This window comes from Jaculus jaculus, chromosome 2 (assembly GCF_020740685.1).
Source record: "Jaculus jaculus isolate mJacJac1 chromosome 2, mJacJac1.mat.Y.cur, whole genome shotgun sequence".
In the NCBI taxonomy this organism is placed as follows: Eukaryota; Metazoa; Chordata; class Mammalia; order Rodentia; family Dipodidae; genus Jaculus; species Jaculus jaculus.
This window is the reverse complement of record NC_059103.1, coordinates 194709533-194724626: the sequence shown is the minus strand read 5'-3', so window position 1 is coordinate 194724626 and position 15094 is coordinate 194709533. Positions and strand designations below refer to the sequence as shown.

General features: G+C 41.8%; 1 protein-coding gene across 1 annotated transcript in view; it reads left to right on the top strand.

The window, feature by feature from the left end:
• Nucleotides 1–252: 252 nt before the first annotated feature.
• Tmem65 (transmembrane protein 65) overlaps nucleotides 253–15094 on the top strand; it is a 39524-nt gene continuing 24682 nt past the window's right edge. Inside the window, exons 1-2 of the mRNA XM_045144325.1 lie at nucleotides 253–574; nucleotides 13130–13210. Of these exons, the coding sequence (XP_045000260.1) occupies nucleotides 268–574; nucleotides 13130–13210 (388 nt within the window). The 5' untranslated portion in view covers nucleotides 253–267. The remainder of the gene's footprint in view (nucleotides 575–13129; nucleotides 13211–15094) is intronic.

The following is a 15094-nucleotide window of genomic DNA, read 5'->3' as shown; positions in this document are numbered from 1 at the left end:
AGAAAGTTTTCCTCCCGCCCAGGGCCCCGGCGCCGTCGCGGTCCTCGAGCGAGGCGAGAGCCCACGGGCCGGGGAGGCGGGCCCGCAGCGTGCATGGTGCCGGGCGCCTCGGCCGCCCGTCAGGAGCTCGTCGGGGCGGGGTGGGGCTGAGCGCCCGGCTCCCGGTTCCCCGTCCGGCCTCGCCCTGAGCTCGTCCTCGCGGGCTGAGCGCCGCTGCGGGCCGGGGCTGGGGTGGAGGGGGTGGTCCCCGACGCTCCTGGGCCCGCCATGTCCCGGCTGTTGCCGCTGCTGGGGAGCCGGACGGCGCGCAGCCTGAGGCCGGGCCCGGCCGCCGCCGCCGCCGCCGCCCAGGCGCCCCGCCCGCCGTCCTGGTGCTGCTGCGGGCGGCGGGGGCTGCTGGCGCTCGGCGCCCCCGGCGGGGCGCGGACCCTGGGCACGCACCCCAAGAAGGAGCCCATGGAGGCGCTCAACACGGCGCAGGGCGCGCGCGACTTCATCTACAGCCTGCACTCCACCGAGCGGAGCTGCCTGCTCAAGGAGCTGCACCGCTTCGAGTCCATTGCCATCGCCCAAGGTAAGGGGCTGGCGGGGACGGCGCCCTCTTCCCTCCCTCCATCCCTGCCTCCCTTATCCCTGGCGCTCGGCCTTGGACCCCCCGGCCCCGCCCCACCCTCCTGCCACCCTGGCCCAGCCGAGGGAGGAGGGCGGGGGAAACTTGCCACCCGCCCCCCCCCCCCCAGTGTCCCCAGGGCAGGGAGGACGGGCGCGCATCGTGCCAGCCAGCGGTGGGTCAAGCCCTGGCTGGTTCCTCCCCAGCCACTGGAATCCGGAGCTTCTGTCTAAATTGGCACCAGGCGCTTCGCGATTTTTTTTTTTTTTTTTTTGTCGTCGTGTGTCGTGTCCCCTCCTCTCCATTCTCTTACAAAAACCAAAAAAACAAAGCAAACCGTTGTCGCCCCGTCGCGAACGCGCGTCCCTTGCAGGTGGCGAGCCCCGACAGACTGTTCCGAGGAAGCGCGACGCACTCGACGGGCAGGGGCAAACTTTCTTGCAGGTGTTTGGATGTTCCAAAAATAAATAAACTAATAAATTAATAAAAGGCGGGGGAAATGGGTGGCTTTCCCAGTCGGGGATGCGGTCAGCCTGCTCCCCATTCACATCTGGTTGTGTGAATGTAAGCCGCCCAAGGGTTTGGAGGGGATGCACACGGCCAGCGACTGGAGATACGAACTTCTAAGCCCCAAGGTTCAAGTTAAACTCCCGTTTCTGCTGCTCCAAAGTTTGAAAGCATGAAAGAGTATTTTGGCGGTGGGGTTGGGCACGCTGGCTTTACAATAAAAAGCAGACTTCTGCTTAAAACTGATTTGGTAAAGGATGAAAGCCCAAGCTATTTTTAAGCAAACATGTTAAGATAGGATATTTTTAAAACAAGTGCTGCTGCATGTGGTAGGTCAGAATTTGAGTCCAGGTGAAAAGGCTAAATAAATGTTAGGAAAAATGAAAAGGCTTGGAAGGAGCAAGGACCAAAATGGATCCAGTCTTAAAAGATTTTTTTTTTTTTGACGCTTAAATGCTGTTGTATATAGAAGTACATTGCTACTGTTTGATAGTACGTTCTTAAATATTGCTTTATACGCAGGCACACTGGCTACTGTTTGGTGGTACATTCTTAAATACTGCTGTGTATGCGGGTACACTGCTACTGTTTGGTAGCACTTACGTATTGTACTTGAAAACTTTTAAAAGTTCACAACCCTCTGCTGCTAAAGGTGGTAGATATATTAACATTCCATAGTGTCTTAAGTTGGGAACACAGTGATTTGGAATGTGGTGTTCTGTTGGCCAGACACACTAGGAACTTCCTCTTTAGCCTATGTGCATGAATGGAGGAAAGAGTTGTCTTAAGATTTATCTTTACTACTTTGGAAACTTTATTAGTCGTAATTTTGAACCACTTTCCACCCCTCAGCCAAGGGTGTTGTGGACCAGTTTTATTTCAGAGATTGTCTGCACACAGTGCTTTTCCTGGAAAACGCAACATCCTAGTCATTGAGTTATTAATTAATTTCGATGTGATGGGAAGTCCTAATTCAACACTACCATATTTGTAGTCTGTGTGCATTCAGAGTGTGATTTAAAAATCCTCCATCCTGAAAACACTATAGTCATATGGTAGAATGTCAGTTTTTGTAATTTTTCTTAATTATCAAGACTATGTGAACACACATTTTTTTTCTTTTCTAAAGTAATTTCTTAGAAACCTGCATTGTCAACATGTTTCAAGATTGGTGGGCCCTGTGCATATAATTTTATAGCAGTTATTGAAAAGCATGTTCTGCAAAAAGACTTAAATTTTATTTCATCCATCATAGTTTTCGCACATACCAGCTGTGAACCACAATAGGGTTGAAGTCGTATGGTTAAATTTAATATATCTTAGTAAGGAAGAAGTAGGTAGTTATAATTTATGTCTTTGCTCAGGAGAAGCAGGCAAGTGTGTAGGAAACAATTTGGTCTCATGCCTGTCTCTTGTTTTTGAGCTAAGGAATTGTTTAAGCCAACTACTTTTTTGATGTTACCAACTAAATTATTGCCTTTGGAATTACATGATGCTTTGAGGTGCTGCTGCTTTGATTTTTAGCATAGTCTTGGTGATCACTTACTGTTTTCACTATAATTACACATAGTTACTATGGAGACAACTAGAATCATCCCTCAGTAAATTACCTTAATCATTAAGTTAAAAAGTATGTTGCTCTGATAGGAATGTGTACAGTTCATTTTATTGCTGAAATCAACGTTTTCTTTTTCTTTAAGTATTTATATTTATTAGAGACAGACAGAGGGAGGGGGAGAGGGGGGGTGAAGGGGGGAAAGAATGGGCACGCCACGGGGCCTCTAGCTAATGCAGATGAATTCCAGACACATGTGCCACCTTGTGCATCTGGCTTATGTGGGACCTGGAGAATCAAACCTGGGTCCTTAGGCTTCACAGGCAAGTGCCTTAACCACTAAGCCATCTCTGCAGCCCAACATTTTCTTTTTCTGTCAAATGAAACCCTCTTATTTCTGTTATTCTTAATTTTTTAAAAATCTATTTTTCCTTGTTTGCAAGCAGAGAGATAGAGGAGGGAGACAGAATGGGCATGTCAGGGCCTCCAGCCATTGCAAATGAACTCCAGATACATGTGTCACTTTGTGCATCTGGTTTTATGTGGGTCCTGGGGATTTGAACCCAGGTCACTAGGCCTTGCAGGCAAGCTCCTTAACTATTGGCACCATCTCTCTGGCCCTGTTAATGTTTTAAAATATGCAATTAATGTCTTGAATGCACTTTCTCCCCTTCCCCCGCCACAAGGTAGAGTCTCATTCTAGCCCAAGCTGACCTGAAATTCACTCTGTACTTGAACTCACAGTGATCCTACTACCTCTACCTCTGCCTCCCAAGTGCTGGTATTAAGGGCATTGACCACCATGCCCAGCTACACTTTCTTTTTTTTTTTTCCCTCAATTTTTATTAACATTTTCCATGATTATAAAAAATATCCCATGGTAATACCCTCCCTCCCCCCCAATCCCCAGCTACATTTTCTTTTTTGGCTGGGGATTGAACCCATGCTAGGTAAGAGCTCTACTATTGGTTAGCATCTTTAGCCCTCTTTCTACTTTTTATTTTGAGGCAGATTCTCACTAAGTTGCCCAGGGTGGCCTTGAACTCAGTCTAATCCAGGCAGACTTTGAATTTATGCTCCTTTTGCCTCAGCCTCCAACAGTAGCTGGGGTTACAGGCCTGCACCACCAGGCCCATCTTTCTAAACACACTTTCTAATGAAGTAAAGTCACTTTTAAAAGGGGTGTTTCTTATTATAGGAATTGTGTGTCCTTGGAAAGGGTGCTTAAATTTTCTGATAAAGGTGGTTTTGGTGTGGAAACATTACAGAGAAAAAAAATCATTTACTTGTTGACATGGATAGTGAGATCTGCTAAAATTTGGTACATTTGCCATTATCTTTTTTATGTGTTTATCTGTAGCACGTGGTATAATTTGTGGTAAGATAAAGCTTTAGGATCCATTTATAATAGATAAGGCAGACCATAGGATATCTTATCTTAGTTAAATAGGATATTTCAGTTTTAAAATTACAAACTGAAACTGGTGGTGGCGCACGACTTTAATCCCAGCACTTGGGAGGCAGAGGTAGGAGGATCACCGTAAATTCAAGGCCACCCTGAGACTACAGAGTTAATTCCAGGTCAGCCTGGACCAGAGTGAGACAACTACCTCAAATAAAAAAAAAAAAAAAAATTACAAACTGATTTTCTTATCAATTAAAAAATGTTCCTGTTACACTCTTCCCTTGTCAACTTTATTTCTCTTCTTTTGGAAGCAGGCCATATTCTGCTGATGATAGTACATTGTTGGCTTATTGTTGTAAGGAGGACTGGCAAGCTCACATTATTACAGTTGCCTTTCAGTATTGGACAAGGTTGTTTTTTTTTTTTTTGGTTTTTCAAGGCAGAGTCTCACTATAGCCTAGGCTGACCTGGAATTCACTCTGTAGTCTCAGGGTGGCCTCAAACTCATGGTGATCGTTCTACCTCTGCCTCCCGAGTGCTGGGATTAAAGGCAAGCACCATTATACCCGGCTAAGAGTTGGCTTTTTAGGGAGGCATACTGAGAGATATGACTTAAAAAATATAAGCTTCTTAGGGAATATTTTTGTTAAGTGTATACTTAAAATATTTTTTGCAAGTTATTTTTATGTATATCAAACAAATTTTTTTAATCAAGGTGAATAGAGTAGTTTTTCTACCAGTAGACTCATTGACTTCCATTTTCCTGTATAAATAGTAATTACATACTTTTAAATTTTGTTTTTACCACTTATTTACATTTATATATGTCACTCATTGCATTTGTTTCTTATTTATGTTTATTTATCATGAAATCTTGTCTATTTACAGTGATGTATGTTATTCATAGAATTGTAAATTTTAATATGGTAGCTACGCCCTGTTTGTGATTGTTCATATAAGGTAGGATGAAGTACTTTGATTTGAGAATGTGGCAAATAGATGGATGAGCCTTTACAAAATAAAAAGGCTGAAAGATAAAAGGCTGATATTGATTGGGATGTGTAGACTTAAATATTACTGAAATTTGTCCTGGAGGATTTTGGATCTTTAAAAATGTTTCTTGTTTTCCTTAGCCTCATTGTGTTACTTTCTTAGTCTCTGGGATAGATCGTGTTGGTCTCAGCTTTTGCTCAAAGAGAAAAAGCATTTCACACTCCAAACAAAGACACATGAATCAGGGTAGCTCGGTGGGATCACCTTCACTGAGACAATGAAGAGGCACTGGGAAGAAGGCTCAGAAGTTAAAGGTGCTTGCAGAGCCTCTGGCCTGGGTTCAATCCCAGTATCAGCGTAAAGCCAGATGCACAAAGTGGCAAGTGCGTCTGGAGTTCATTTGCAGTGGTCAGAGAAGAGCCTAGGATGCACCCATGGTCACTCACTGTCTCTCTCTGTCTGCTTTCAAATAGAAAAAAAAAAAAAATTAAAAACCTTAACAAGCCAGAAGAATAAGGGAAATATAGCCCCAACTAGGCTCAGAAAGGACACAAGAATCAGGATGGGCTGGTCAGAGGGTCCAGTATGGGCTTACCCACATATGGCTGGGCCCAGCTAGAACTGTGGAACCAAGCCGACTTGGTGACCTCAACAGCATGACAGTCTCAGAATGATTATAGCATGTAGATAATAGATCAGAGCTCCCAAAGAAAATGTTTCAACAGGGGTAGATGGAAGCTGTAAAAGATTTTGTATTTTTCTATAGTTATTGAAGGGGCTGAAATCAAAGTATCAGCAAGGCTGTGTCCTAGGGTCCCCAGGGAGAATCTGTCCCTTGCTTCTTCCAGGTTTCAGCATTCCTTCCTTCTTGGCCACATTACCCTCTGCTTAGCTGTTGCGTTATCTTCTTTTCTGTTGACCTTTTGCTTCCCTTTTGAAAGGACTTTTTTTTTTTTTTTTGACCATAGTTAGGATCCAGCTAGATAATTCTGGATAATTTCTTTCCAAATATTAAGTCCCTTTGCCATGTAAGGTAACCTATTTACAGATTTTGGGGGGGGGGGAGAGAGGATGTCAAGGATTTTGGGATCCACTATCCAGCCTACTACTGACTAGTTATGGTCTAGTCTTGGAAGTCCTGTGATGTCGTTTATGCTACATGTCATAAGGCTAGTCCAGATTCAAGCAAAGTTAGGAGGTAGCATTTCAATGTGGGTGATAATGCCTAGCAATTACAGTTCCTTCATATCAGAACATTAAGAAAATTTTATACATTTTGCTTTTGAAATATGTCAGCAGTTATTGTATTAGTAGTTTTCCATTACTATGTAACAAGTAATCCCCAAGCACAGAGATTTAAAACAGGCACCTCACAGTTTCTAATGTTACTGAATCTTAGAGCAGCTCTCTTGGGTTTTTCTACTTCGTGGTCACTCATGCAGCTGAAATCAAGCCTCCCACTAGGGTGATTCTTCCATTCTGAGGTCTTGACTGTACGGCATGGAGGATCCATTTCCAAGAGGACTTATGCCTAATGGCTGTGTGCGTTAAATGTAATCTATATATGCTTAATAAGGCTAAGGGTCCCTATACTGAGCATTTATTCATGTGTCAGGTGCCAGTACAATGACTTTTAGATAGTGGGATGTATAACATTCCTTTCTGTATAGAAATACTTCTTCAGCAATGCTGATGTTTTGGGCTGGGAAGTTTTCTGTTGTGTTGTTCTCGCAGGGTATTTTAAACATCCCTGTTGTCTGCCTATTAATGCTGACAGCACCCTTTCACCCTTCCCATTCCAGCTATGCTGACCAAAACTGTGGCCAGACAGCTAAATGTTCCTTGGATAACATGCGGATGTCACGCACTCGGGGAATGGTTAGCAGGTTCACCTGGTGGGGCCAGAGATACTACTTTATATGAAATGCTGTAAGTCATTTCTTCAGTAGCTTTGACTTGTCTCTCCTCTTAGCCTGTCATCCATAGTTCTTGTTGTTAGCAGTGCATTCTTTTTTTTTTTTTTTTTTTTTTTGCCTCTGTCATTGCTTTATTTTGTATATTTTTGTCTTTGGATGAGAACAGGATTCCTGCTCACCTCTCTAGTCTGATACTGGAACTTGGTGGGTGAGTGGTTTCTTGATTGGGTTGTCTTTTCACTTTAAAAAAAAAAATTTATTTTTGTTTATTTATTTGAGAGTGAGAGAAAGAGGCAGAAAGAAGGAGAGAGAGAATGGGGGCACCAGGGCATCCAGCCACTGCAAATGAACTCCACATATATGCGCCCCCTTGTGTATCTGGCTTACATGGGTTCTGGAGAGTCAAACTGGGATCCTTTGGCTTTGCAAGCAAACACCTTAGCCCCTAAGCCATCTCTCCAGCCCATCTTTTTTTTTTTTTTTAACTTTATTTGTATTTATTTATTTGAGAGAGAGGGAGAGGGTGGGTCTCTTCACTTTTTAACTACAGTCTTAATATTCAAAATTTATAAAATATGGCTTTTAGATAAATCAAACATTGCTCTAGTTTAATTTACAAATGTGTGTAATTTGGCCTCTTTTGTAGCCCCTCACTGCTTATTTTTAATTTTTTTTTTAATTTGTGTGAGAAAGACAATGGGTGCACTAGGGCCTTTTGGTCCTGCAAATGAATTTCAGACACTTGAGCCACTTTGTGCATCTGGCTTTATGTGGGTACTGGGGAATTTAACTAGGGCCAACAGGCCTTTGTAAACAAGCTCCTTTAACTGAGCCATGTCCCCAGCCCATTAATGTTTTTTTTTTAAAATATTTATTTGTGTGTGGGGGAGAGTGTGTGTGTGTGTGTGTGGTGTGTCAGATTTGAGGGTAGGAATGTTGGAATAATGTAAAGCCTGTAATTTATAGGATAATCCAGAAGGTTGCATGGGTGATCTTGAATGTTGTGTATAGCTTTGATATTGAACCATTATTAGTAGAGATTTGGTTTTCTTCAAAATAGTGGTGAGTTTGCATAACCACCCATTTGTCTGGTTTCCTTTGTGTGCCTGAGTATAAAATAACTAGAACAAATAGGGAATAAATCCCTGTGTGTAGATTTTATTAGTGTCTTGCTCAAGTCAGCTGAATTAATTAGAATGTACCTTATAGGACTCTGGCCTTGTCTTTGACTCATAGCTGTATGTCTGCTTTAAGTCAATGAAAACAATCCACATAACAAGTGGTTACATGTCAGAATTGCCTGAAGCAATCTGATTGGTGAGAGTCCTTTGTATGCAAACGATTTTGCAGAGAAACTGTGAAACATTTATTCAGTGGCTTTGATGGAAATACATTTGAACATATTGCATCTTTTCTCTGCTTTAGTGAAAGTTGAGCGACAGGGAGCACAGTTTGCCTTCTACCAGGTGCCAGAGTCCTTACATTATGTGATCTTTGAGGCTTCTTCTGTGTAAAGTACTGGACATTGGGCCACATGCTTCCAGAATGCTATTTCAACTGACATGTTTTGAGACTCTTGTAGTGAGAGTGAAATGTTTTGGACTCAGCCATCCCCCCTCACCCCTCCGGTGCTCTGAGGTCTACTTTGTTCTCATTCATTCCTTGTGGTTGTGGTAAACTGTTTTCTGCTGTGTCAGGCCTGTTTTTGGCATTCCATTACTGTTTCTCGTGTGTGCTGTTCTATTAACTGTCAGTATTCCATGGTGTTACCATTTTGTCTTAATTTTCTTATTAAAAACAAAACACTGCTGTTCCACTCACCACTTCTCCAAGGTCTTAATCTTAGTAAGCACATCAAGGATCACATTGTTATAGAGAGAGTCCCAGCTTTTACACTGAAGATCTTTCCTGGAAGTACTTTTACTAATAATATCTGGATTGTGACTAGATTTTTATTGTTTGATGCAACTAAAAAGTAGTTGACTGAAGCATCTGAGTTCAGATCCCCAACACCCCCATAAAAACTGGGAGTGATGGTGTGTCTGTTATCCCACTACTGGGGAGGCAGAGACAGGAGGGTCCCTGGGGCTTGCTAGCTGAATTAGTGAGCTCTAGATTCAGCGAGAGACCTTGCCTCAAAAAATAAGGTGGAGAGTAGTTGAGGAAGACACCCAAATGTTCACCTTTGGCCACCAATTGCAAATGCACACATGTGCACACACACCTACACATGCATACATACACAGACATATGAATATACATGTACACTATACACACACACATGTAAAAAGGAAAAGAACCTAATCTTAAAGTATTTTTTATTGTTTATTCATTTGAGAACGACAGACAGAGAAAGAGGCAGATATAGAGAGGATGGGTGCACCAGGGCCTTCAGCCACTGACATTGAACTCCAGATGCATGTGCCCCCTTGTGCATCTGGCTAACATGGGTCCTGGAGAATTGAGCCTCGAACTGGGGTCCTTAGGCTTCACAGGCAAGTGCTTAACTGCTAAGCCAGCCCAACAACATAATTTTTTTTTTTTTTTTTTTGGTTTTTCAAGGTAGGGTCTTACTGCAGTTTAGGCTGACCTGGAATTCACTCTGTAGTCTCAAGGTGACCTCGAACTCACAGTGATCCTCCTACCTCTGCCTCCCAAGTGCTGGGATTACAGGCATGTGCCACCACTCCTGGTTCCGAGAACATAATGTTAAAGTCAGCCATGGATTTTATAAAACAATCCCGAGTTTTATTGCGTAATAGTTTTTATATTTTATAGAGATACATTATTGCTGTCAGTTTTGCTGCTGTGAATACTATCTTCACTTCCATTACTTACCAGTTACTGGGGATTTACTGAGTGCTAGATTGTTGGACATACTGAACTGAATTTTCATACAGCTATTTTGTTTACCACTCTTGGATGAAGAAGTTCTCTCTTTTTTTTCTCTCTGTTTTGTAAATTAAGAAACTCTGAATCTAAGAGCACCTTTTCCAAGATCTCTCAACCCGTATGCCAGAATGGGTGCCTGTGGCCAAAGCATGCAAGCCACCAGAGTTCCCATTTCAGGCAGCAGCTGAATTGTACACAAGTCCTGTTTCTATAGTTGTTTCTCAGCTCTTCCAGTGTTGCTTTCATTGTAATTTCCTTTTATTTTAATATGATCATCTTTTAGTTTGTTATAGTTTCATTAAAAATTTCATAAAAATTAAGCCAATGATTTGAAACATTCTTTTCTTTTTTGAAACATTCTTTTCCAAATTAAAGTACCTAAGAGCTAGGTGAAAACCCTTCTGATCCTTTCCCTGCATTCTTTTCCTTCTCTTCCTCTTTTCTCTCTCCCTTTCTCCTTTCTGTTTCTTTTTCTTATTTTTACCTAAATTTTTTGTTTATTTTTATTTATTGATTTGAGAGCAGCAGAGAGAGAGAGAGAGAGAGAGAGAGAGAGAGAGAGAAAGAGAAAGAGAAAGAGAAAGAGAGAGGGAAGGAGAATATGGGTGCATCAGGGCCTCCAGCCACTGCAAATGAACTCCAGATGCATGCGCCACCTTGTGCATCTGGCTTACTTGGGTCCTGGGGAATCGAGCCTTGAACCAGGGTCCTTAGGCTTCACAGGCAAGTGCTTAACTGCTAATCCATCTCGCCAGCCCCTTCTTTTTCTTTTGAAAGGACTCTCTGCATCATTGCATAATTGGTAAGATATGATAGACTCATTTATACTGTACTGGACTAATATCTTTTATAAAAATTTTCTTTTTGTTTATAAATGAGCATATTTAGTTGCAACTTCTGAATCAAGAAATGTAATGTTATTCAGTCTTACAGAGCAGGGCTTCTTAGTCATCAAAGCCAAGAACATGGTCTCAAATAAATACATGCTATAAAATGGCAGAAATATGTTTAAGAACATTTCAGAAATTGTTGGAAATTCTATCCTAGTTCTATACCAAAGTTTGTTAAATAATTTTTTTTGACACTCAAGCTGGCAGCTCAAACGGCAGTTTTTAAAACCAAACATCCTAACAGGATATAATCCACAGATATACTAGTTTGATGCTTATTAAATCATCACGTTTCTGTCAGAGCAGAAAGCATAGTGCGGTAAAACCACTGCAGTTCTGGTATGCAGTTACGTCTACCCTTGAGTCTCCACTGCCCTTGCAGGCACTTGCCTCTCTTGACGAAGTCCAGTTGCTTGATCTGTGACTTGAGTTTTCTTCTGACTTTGAAGTAAGCTATCAGTTTGAATTGATTTTAACTGTGTTTTATTATGTCTGATGCTCCTGTGGGTCTGCATCTCAGTGAACAGTAGAACTTAGCTTCATAACGTTTGTGCATGTATCCCTTGGGACCCTTGTATCAATGCGTAGTCCATCTCTGTACTTCTGACCAGGTCCTAGGGATTTCTGTGCTACAGGGCCAGGGACAGTGTTTTGCCATGTTTTGTGTAGAAAGGCTAGAGAAGGTATTTTATCAAAAGTAGAATGTATGTTCCATGACATTGAAAATCAATAGACATCCCATGTTCTGTGCTCATCCAGACTGAGCAGGGAGTGTGACAGCGCATGAGGCGCAGGAGGAACGCCCCTCCATCGTGGACGTTACGTGCCGAGCCGAGCTGAGCCTCGTGCTGCTCAAGCTAGTTCCTGTTAAGTACCAAGAACTGAAACACTTAATGACCAGTGTTTCAGGTTCTTTTTAAATTTATTTTGAGAGAGAGAGGGCGCGAGTGGGCGCACCAGGGCCTTCAGCTGCTGCAAACGAACTCCAGATGTGAGCATCCCCCCGTGATGCATGTGCGGCATTGTGTGCTTGCATCACTGTGTGTGTGGCAGTGATTTGAACATGAGTTCTTAGGCTTTGCAGGCAAGTGTCTTAATGGCTAAGCCATCTCTCCAGCCCAGTATTTCAGTTTTAAAATACAGTGTACTAAATTAACTAACATTTTGCCCTTTTCAAAAACTTCCTTTACATTTATAGTATCCTTCTCCTCCTAATTTTGGGATAAGGTTTCACTAAGTTCAGGCTGGTCTGGAACTTATATGTGTCCAGGCTGACAATGAACTCTAGACCCTCTTGTATCTGCCCCCTGAGTGCTCGGATTACAGGACATGTACAGCCATAGTTGGCCCTTTCCTCCAAAATTCTTTTTTTTTTTTAATTTTTTTTTTGTGCATTTTTATTTATTTATTTATCTGAGAGTGACAGACACAGAGAGAAAGACAGGTAGAGGGAGAGAGAGAGAATGGGCGCGCCAGGGCTTCCAGCCTCTGCAAACGAACTCCAGACGCATGCACCCCCTTGTGCATCTGGCTAACGTGGGACCTGGGGAACTGAGCCTCGAACTGGCGTCCTTAGGCTTCACAGGCAAGCGCTTAACCGCTAAGCCATCTCTCCAGCCCCCTCCAAAATTCTTAAAGTTTGTAGAATGATTTAAATTTTTCCTGCTGTTTTTTTAAACTTTATTTTTCATTTATTTGAGAGAGAGACAATATGAATGGATGTGCTAGGGCCTCCAGTCACTGCAGATGAACTCCAGATGCATGTGCCCCCTTGTGCATCTGGCTCACATGGGTTCTGGGGAATCTAATTGGGGTCCTTTGGCTTTGCAGGCAAGTGCCTTAACTGCTAAGCCATCTCTCCAGCCCCCCCCCCTTTTTTTTGCAGTACTTGGGATCTAGCCCAAGGCCTTACCCACCAGTTAAGTGCCATACCATTGAGCTACCTTGGCTGTTATTACCATGTCATTTTAAATCACATTGGTAGCTTTACAGCCCTACACTGTTGGACAGATTAATAACTGTGTACTAGCATGTGGTACTTTAAAACATCTTACACATTTTTATTCCTTAAAACTCTCTTAAAAAATTTACAGAAGCCCCTTCCACCATCTTGTGTATTCCACCTTATCCTCACTCCGTGGATCCACTTCATCTTTCCATTCCCTCTTCTATTTTGACACCTGTTCTTTCCTTCCTCTGTCATCCATGACAGTATGTTGATGGGGCCAATATTATGCTGGTCTTGTGCAGGTAACAACTGCTTAGGAATGCAGTGACCACCTTGTGTCCTGTACATTTTTTATTTATATACATTGCATTTACTTTATTGCCTGGATATGTTTTGATTTTAGAATTTTTTAGCATGCAGATATCCCAAACCTGAGATGGTCATTGTGAAGCATGTGAAGGAAGTGTCACCAGCAGAGAGCCCTGATAGTTTTGGTATAGTACCTTGTGTGGTGGTGTTTGTCACGTGTTTGTGCAAGTAGCAAAGCATCTATTTGACTTCTGTGGACTTGCTTGTTCAAAAGGCATTTTTATATTAACATTTTATACTGTCTGCAGAATATTTTATTACCTAGCCCTAGACTTTGAGAATACATGCTTAACTAATGTGAATATGATTACTTAATACTTGCATGCTTAACTAATTTATGGATTAAGTTTATGACCATAATAAGTCTAAATCAGCTGGGTATTGTGGTTCATGCCTGTAATCCTAGCACTTAGGAAGCTGAGACAGGAAGATTATTAGTGTGGTCTACGTATAGTGAGACCCTGTGCCCTGCCCCCAATATATATATTCTTCAATATCTTGAAAGCCTTACATAAATTCATTGTAGAGTCATGAATCATTAATGAAAGGATGTTTTAAAAAATTAACAACTGTATAGCTTGATGTTTAACTTAAATTGCATGCTGTGGTAGTGGTGAAATTGTAGGTGTTTGTTTGAAAGACAGAAGGAGAAATAAAGATTAAAATCAATTTCTCTTTATTTAATTTCAGTTTTATTACTATTTTAGATAAATTGCCTAAGAAGTACAATATAGTGCATGACAAGTTATTGCAACTAATTTTTGTGTTTATGGGCCAATTGTAAACTTGCAAGGGGTGGTGCATGTCTTTAATCCCAGCATTCCAGAGGCAGAGGTAGGAGGATACCTGTGAATTCGAGGCCAGCCTGACACTACATATTCCAGGTCAGCCTGAGCTAGAGTGAGACCCTACCTCAAAAAAACCACAAAACCCTAAAAACAAAAAACAAAAATCAAAAACCAAAAAAAAAAAAAAAAAAAAAAAACCCAAGAAAAAACAACAGCAGTAGCAAAAATTGATTAAATATTACTTATGGTATACAGGACAAAAACCAAATCATAAGAACTTCAGGGAAGTGTGTCTATGTACACATGTGTCTGCAGATGTATTTACATGTTAGTAGTTTGCTGATAATCCTCCAGCATATTCCACTACTTTGCTAGTTCTAAGGTAAATAGAAAAATTAGCTGGGTGTGGCAGCTCACGCCTTTAATTTTCCCAGTACTTGGGAGCTAGAGGTAGGTAGGAGGATCGCCATCATTACAGGTCAGAATGGTCTAGAGTGAGACCTCACTTTATAAACCAAGAAAGAAAAAGAAAAAACTCAAGCCAGTGGTCATAAACATTTAATGGTAGTGTCAGTTTTAGTTTTAGTTTTGAATTATTCTAGAGATGGTTTATTTAGCCCTCATTTTTGGGACAATGTAGAGACAAAAAGAAACGTTTCTTGTCATAGTTGACGGCAGATAATGCCGAGGAGTTGCTGCACTGTTACCGTTGGGGCTTCTCTGTTGAAGCTCAGCCTTTAGCTCCGTCCTGCTTAGCATGGTCGTCTTTGTGAATGTAGGTGTTACCTCTTTAAAACCTACCAGCCTGCAGTAAAGAGAAGCAAAGTTGAATCTTGGGACTTGAAGGGATTGCAGGGGCCTAAGCCTGTCATTTTGTGACATGAAAACATTCAAGATTTGGCATCTATTTATGTGTCAGAGCATGGATTTGTGGCAAGTCCTGTGGGTTTTTAGTTTAGAGCTTTTTCAGGATAACGGATTGCTTCAGGGTTAGCAATCGAAGTGAGCCCTACACTGTAGTACATCCAGTTTTAAACCTGTTCAAGGGTTGTTTAATTTGGTGATCATGATGAGTCACATGATTTCCTTACCTTTCATTTAGATGGTAGGTTTTAAAAAAGATATTTCTGGATGGCAGTTATTTCTTAGGGGAAAATTTTGAAGGGATATTAGTATTTTTAGTTAATTCCAGTTTTATTTCCATTTCAGGCAAATGCCTTA